At 53.3% G+C, this 6,667-nt stretch overlaps 1 protein-coding gene across 3 annotated transcripts in view; it reads right to left on the reverse strand.

Annotated features, from left to right (window-relative positions):
- Nucleotides 1-6,667, reverse strand: part of CDH23 (cadherin related 23) — a 372,185-nt gene that overhangs the window by 30,077 nt on the left and 335,441 nt on the right. For all 3 annotated transcript variants that reach the window (XM_063101657.1, XM_063101655.1, XM_063101656.1), the window contains 3 exons: nt 3,501-3,722; nt 3,106-3,225; nt 2,237-2,417 (listed from right to left, as the gene is read on the reverse strand). In XM_063101657.1, the coding sequence (XP_062957727.1) occupies nt 2,237-2,417; nt 3,106-3,225; nt 3,501-3,722 (523 nt within the window). The remainder of the gene's footprint in view (nt 1-2,236; nt 2,418-3,105; nt 3,226-3,500; nt 3,723-6,667) is intronic.

Below are 6,667 nucleotides of genomic sequence, written 5' to 3' on the forward strand. Positions count from 1 at the left end.
TTGGGCTCCCTCACTTCTCTGGGCCTTTGCTTACCACTTCTGAAATGGAGTCGTGCTCAGGAAAACTCCCAGGCCTCTCTCACTCCTTCAGGGGTCTGCTTCTCAGTCTCCTGGGACACCCCACATGGCCTCAAATTCTTAAGGCTGATCCCGATCCTGTGTGGATTTGACCCGGGAGGTTTCTTTCGTGACTCCAAAAGCATGGCCTGCATTGTGCTGAGGTACGAGTGTGAGCACCTTACTGGGAGGGGGCTCGGGTGCCTGCCCAATGCTTGCCTCTCACCAGGCTTTGGCACCCTTCTGTGCAGGAGCAGGGACTGTCATGAAATTGCAAAACCTCTGTTTAAGAAAATAGCAGAGGAGGAAGGCCCTTGCTATGCTGAGTTTGGAAGAGGAAGGCATAGTACTTGGCCAGAGAGGAGACTTTGGGGCAGGAGGGTGGCATGTCAGGACAGAGGGACTCATCACAAACTCTGGACAGCAGGGGCTCCAAATCTGGCCCTCCAGAAATGGGTTGGGTTTTATTTTATTTTTTCTTAATTGCAAATTATTTCAGGTTCTACGCTCTATCCTGGGACCTCTCTGCTTCCTCGTGCTTGTGGAGCTTTAAATATCTCTATGCTGACAACTCCCAAATACCCATCCCCAGCCCAGACCTGTCTCCTGAACTCCTGGCTTGTACAAACAACCCCCATCCAACATCTCAAACCTAACCTCACCTTTCCCCCCATGACCCCTGCTTCAGTCCTGCACCTGTTGATGGCAATGCCACCTTTCCTGTCACTCAAGCCAAAGGTTTTCCTCGACATGCTCTCACATCCCACATCCAGTCAGTACATCCTATTGGCTCCACCTTTGAAATGCACCGGGGTTGACCACCTCTCGTCACCTCCGGTGCCACCACCTGGCCCCACCTGCCCCATCTCTAGCCTGAGTGATCACAGCCGGCTCCTACCTGGCCTCCCTGCTTCCATTCCTTACCCATAGCAGTCTGTTCAGAGCACAGGAACTGGAGTGGTCCTGTTAAAACCAAGTCGAATCATGTTCATCCCCTGCCCAAAGCCTTCCTATGGTTCCCACCTCACTCGGAGAGAAAGCCAAGTGCTTGGGATGCACCTCGAGGCCTGACAGCAGCCGGCCCCACTGCCTCTCTGACCTCATCTCTTCCTACTCTTTCCCTTGCTCGGCTCCACGGCAGCCACAGGGGCTTCGTGCTGCCTCATGGACATGCCAGACGTGCTCTGACCTTAGGACCTTTGCTCTTGCTGTTTCCTCTGCCTGGGATGCCCTTCTCCATATGTCCACTTGACCCATTTCTCATCTCGTTCAGGTCTTTGCTCATATGTCATCTCCTTGGACAGGTCTTCCCTGAGCACCCTATTTAAAACTGCTGTCTTCACCTGGCACTGCCCATCTTCTGGTTTGATTTTATTTTTCTACACGGCACTTAGCACCTCCCAATGTACCAAGTTATCTACTTAATAAGTTAGTTCATTGCCCAGGTCTTCCAACTGGAATATATATTCCACAGGGCAAGGATTTGTGGCTGTTCTGTATCACAAGCACTTGGAATATGGCCAGACCACGGTAGGTTCTCAATAAATATTTGTTGAATGATCAATTACAAATCAGGTGGTTTCTCAAAGATTTGGATTTCTGCTTTTGAAATGGGAAGGCCCGGCACTCCTGGGCCTGCATTTTGACTTGGCTACAACTAGCAGGAGCCGTGGTGCAGGTGCCACAGTCCCCACTACTCTTTACTGTCTTCCCTAGAGCCCTTCTCCAAGGACAGCAGCTGAGACAGTTGTGAAGGCTACTGCATGGTGACGATGAGAGTGCAGAGAGAGCCGGGCGCCCCCGAACGTGTGCGTGTAAGGGGTCCTGAAGGATGAGGCTGTGTTCACACCCGTGGTGAGCATGCCCCTTCCTCCTGGGGCCTTTTCTCCAGGTATGACAAGGGGCATTTTCTATCAGATTCCCAAAGGGGTCTGTGGCCCTGCAAGACTACCAGCCTTGGTTCCCAGATCTCACACTGTCCTCACCATATGCCTGTGAAGAGGGGGTGGGAGGAGGTTATTTCCATCATCTTCTAGACAGTGAAACTGAGGCCCGGAGAGGGCAAGGTCAGATATCGTGGGGCCACATGCTTTGAGACCTCCCTTCTTCTGCTCCTGAGTGGGGCGGGAGAGGTCCTCTGGTCGTGTCTGCCCTCAGCGCCCAGGCAGACCCCACTCACCCAGAGGGTCTCCATCCACGATGCTGTACTCCACCTGCCCATTGGGGCCCGAGTCCTGGTCATGGGCCAGGAAGGTCCACACTCTGGGCCCTGGCTGGCCCTCAGTGACGTCAAATGGTCCCTCATAATACCGGGGGAAGGTGGGCATGTTGTCATTGATGTCATTCACGTTCACAAGCACCTGAAATGGGGGACAGACTCAGCCGGGGCCTCACCCCAGCAGCCCTGTGCTGGGCCCAGCCTCTGGTGGGGCCTCAGTTCCCTCATCTGTAAGCTGGCACTGATCATCCTGCCTCATGGGGCCGATGCAAGAACCACACGGGATAATGGACGTGGGAGGGCCTTTTAAGCTGTGCACGCAGGTGAGCTATTATCATTGTTGAAGTCTTTTTATGGGCATAAGAGTCATATTAATGATGATGCTATGAACTGCTAATTATTGCTGGACTATGGTCATTTTACATGGTCCCATTGGCTCCTCCCACACCCTGAAACATAGTTTTTATTATCCCCCTTTCACAGGTGAGGAAATTGAAGCTCAGGGAGCTTAAGTGACTTGCCTAGGGTCACAGCTAGGAAGTGGAAGAGCAAGGACTTGAATCCCTGTTGGTTTGACCAGAGTTTATGCTTTTCCCATGAAAGGGAGGAAGGCAGGTGTTGTCACCTGTCTGATAGATATAGCCACACAGAGAGGTTCAGCGACCTCCTCAAAGTCACGCAGCAAGTTTGGGTGAGCTGCTGAGACTCGGACAGGGCTCAAGGACTCAGGCATTGCCCCTGGACAATCTTTCTCGACCTCACCCCATTGGAGCTTTCTGGGCCCTGTCCTCCCCCCACCTCCAAGATGGGGCTGTGTCCCACCCACCCACCGTGGTGGTAGAGGTGAGGCGATGGGACAAGATAGGGCACTGGTCCATGGCAGTGACGATCAGGGTGTAGCGGCCATGGCTGATCTCATAGTCCAGCTCCTTGGTGGCACTGATGACACCCTGGGGGACACAGAGAGAACAAGGGTGGACTAATGGGTGGTGGGTCTTGGGTAGCCTCTGACTGACCCAAGAGGTAGGCCCTGACATCCTGACCATGGTGGGGAGTCCCTGTTGCCTTCTAGACCAGGCCCCACCCCACCCCACCCATGCTTCCACCCACCCCTCCCCTACTGGGTGCCCCCACACTTTCCTCCACCCTCCATCTTTGCTCTGCCCCCCACGATGTCACTGGACTCCCCACCACCTCCTCCTGGATCCTGCTGTCAGTTGCTGACCGTGTGTCTGTCAATCCGGAAGCTGTTGATGATGTTGCCTGCGACAATGTCGTAGGTAACTGTGCCGTTGGGCCCCTCGTCCAGGTCTAGTGCATGGATGGTGATGAGGCTGGCGTTGATTGTGTCCGGACCCTCATCCAGCAACACTTCGTAATGGGGTTGCTGGAACACAGGTGCATTATCATTCTCGTCCACGATGGTCACGTACACGTGGGTGGTGGCCTGTGGAGAAGAACATGGTCAGGTGCCTTGGTTGGGTGGCTAGAGGGATCTGGGTGGATCCAGACGGCCATTCTCCTGGGCTGCACTCGGTGGGATCCAATACAGGGAGGGAAGGGGAGAAGGATGCACGAGAGGGAGAGAAGTTTCAGGCTGGTAGAGGAGGAAAGCACAGAGGCTCCTCCGAAAGCCAAGATAGGTAACAGCTTAGGTCCAAGGCCGGCGCTTGCACCACCACTGGGTCCATGCCTGTGGCAGACAGAACTAACCAATCGCAGCACTGCCGGGGCCAGATGCAAACGTAGGATCCTTGTCAGCACAATGATCTTGCGATTAAAATTGGCACGTGGGATAAACCCCAGCAATCACCCCAGCCCACAGCTTTGCCCAGGCTTTACTGACCCTGGGTCCCCTTCCAGACTACAAGAGGCAGGAATGTGAGGCACTCAGCCCAACACCATATTCACACTTCACCTACTGTGCATGTAAGTGGAGAAACACGTCTTTTCAGAGTTTTTAAGAGAGAGGACACTGCGGTTGGGGCAATTTCATGGGCGCAATTTGTTGAGCTGTGAAAAATAAAACTCCCAAAACATGACTTCACCATAAGAGCAGTTTCTACAAAACGCTCTCCTATGATTGGCCGTCTCAGGCTGGTGCTTGGGCCAATCAGAACTTAGCAATCAACACTCAAGAATCTACTAGAAATGGCTGATGTGGTGCTTTACAAACAGAGTAGAAAATGGAGACGGAAACGAGCCCTGTGCTGGTATTTCTTGCCCCTTGTGCCATCCTGTCTCCATCCTCTGGCTTTCTCTACCTGGGAGGATGTTTCCTACGAGCAGCCTTACCTGGGTTCCCTTGCCATTTGGTTTGCTGCCAGGACCCTAATAAAAACCATAATTCATTATTAATATAAAATAATAAGGTTATAATGACCGCAAAGATGCCTGGGTGGGGAGAATGTGACTACTCCATTGCCAAGGCCAGAGAACACAAAGCAGGTGATACAAAGAGCTGACCGTAGACAATTGTGTACAAATTTTTCCTTTGGCCTGGCTGGCTCTGGAGTCACCTATGGAGAGAGAGACAGATGGGCAGGCGACCTGGACTCAAGAAGGCTGTCACTGCCCCTGAGGCGGTGATGATTCCTCTGAGCTGTAGCTTTGGATCTTGGGGGCGGAGGGTGTTGGGTGGTTGCTGAAACTGTTTCCAAGGCAGGTACATTGGCAGCCTTGAAAAGGAGTCGTGTGACCTTGGGCAGGTCACACCCCATCTCTGGCCCTTTTCTGTTAATAGTTAAGAAAGGACCTGACTTGATTGCTCAAGTTCCTTCTAGCTCAGACATTCTGGGGTTCTGGTCGGCTGTCACTGGTCATGTGGACGAAATTCCACCATTAGGGAGGCATTCCTTTGGGTCTTAGAGTCTATGAATTTTTATTAAAATAACAAGCACACGGGGAGGGAAAATGCATTATTTTAACATTTCTCAAACTTTTCCACCAGAGTGGACAGGGAATTTGCAACATGTTTGGGTAATAGCCTGAACTGCTTGTCTCAAGAATGAAATATCCTCGAAATCTCTCATGTTCTCTTTGAAAGCTCAAATGGATTTTATGTCCTTCTCCATAATGTGTTTGTGCTTGTTTTCATTAAAAAGAGAGGTGGGCGCCCCAAATGCTCGTGTAAAGATGACTGTCAAGGAAAGCCACCATGTTCATCTTGTGGCTCTGTGGTCCTGGATGCAGCTGTGAGTACTCCTTATCTGTGAGGAGACCCCAAATCCTTCTGAGCCCCCTTACTTGCTAGTAAGAGCACAAGAGCACCACCTGGCCAGAAAGGGGCTGGACTCCAGCGTCACCAAGGAGGGTGGCCCCCCTTTCCCAGACTCACTTCCCAGAATCCCTGGAAGTGGGTCTAACCATCGTGCAGGCTACAGGGGCCGGGAGTGGGGGTTCTGATAGAACTGCCTCTTGGAGCCCCTCCTGCTCTGACCAGGCTGGGGCGGGGGTGGGGGAAGGTGGGTCTGACTTCCTCTGGCCTCTGGAGTAAGAAGGAAGTCAGTGCCCCAAAGGCCCTCTCATCTGAGCCCTTCCTGCCCTGCTCTGCCCTGGCATTGAGGAAACAGTGCTTGAGGTTTCTGGACCATGCCCATTGGGCAATACCTCTGTGTTTTACCGTGATGCAACCCCAGGAGGCTCAGTGGTGGGCAGTGTGGTGGTGATGAAGAAAGTGGAAAGGGGGACTGGGTCCAGTTCAGGTGCTCTAGCCCTCTGTGGAAGGGCTTGGCATGGCAGCTGCTCCCTCCCTCTGAGCACAGGCTTTTTCTACCTGCTAGGCCCTAGGGCAGAGGGAGTCTGGTGTCAAGGGTGGCCAGGACAAGGCCAGGCCAGGAAGCAGTGGGGGGGGGGGTGCTCTAGGGTTTCACCCTTGAGTGATCCCACCTCACTTTTGCCATAGGATAGCCAGGGTAGGACGAGAACCCAGTGCCTACCAGTTGGCTTTGTACCTTCCCTGGGTGAAAGAGAGCTCACACTCTAACAGCAGGAAGGGTCCTGGGTTGTCTCCCAAGGTGGGGTCACAAGGCCAGGATCATGCCCAAGGACCTGGGTTAGGTCCTGGCAGTCTCTGGGGCTCCCATGCCTGGCTCCAGGGGAACTGGGTCTGTACAAGGTCACCTAGTATAACATTCCTCTGTTGTGGCCTTTCCTGACCCAGGAGTAAGGGCTGAGAGCCCCCAGAGAGCCTGTGACTTGGATCAGGCCACCCAGGGGGCACCCAGATTTCCTGGCTCCCATTCAGTCCCACTACACTGATTCCTGAGCCCAGCTGGACTCCGGCTGTACTCTTCCTTCATCCTGGGAGTCACCTATGAACTCAAGATCCCTAAGGGGCCAGCAAAACCCCTGGAAACATCACCCAGGCTGGGGTAAATTGGGTAAAATGGC

Source organism: Cynocephalus volans, chromosome 7 (genome assembly GCF_027409185.1).
Source record: "Cynocephalus volans isolate mCynVol1 chromosome 7, mCynVol1.pri, whole genome shotgun sequence".
Classification (NCBI taxonomy): Eukaryota; Metazoa; Chordata; class Mammalia; order Dermoptera; family Cynocephalidae; genus Cynocephalus; species Cynocephalus volans.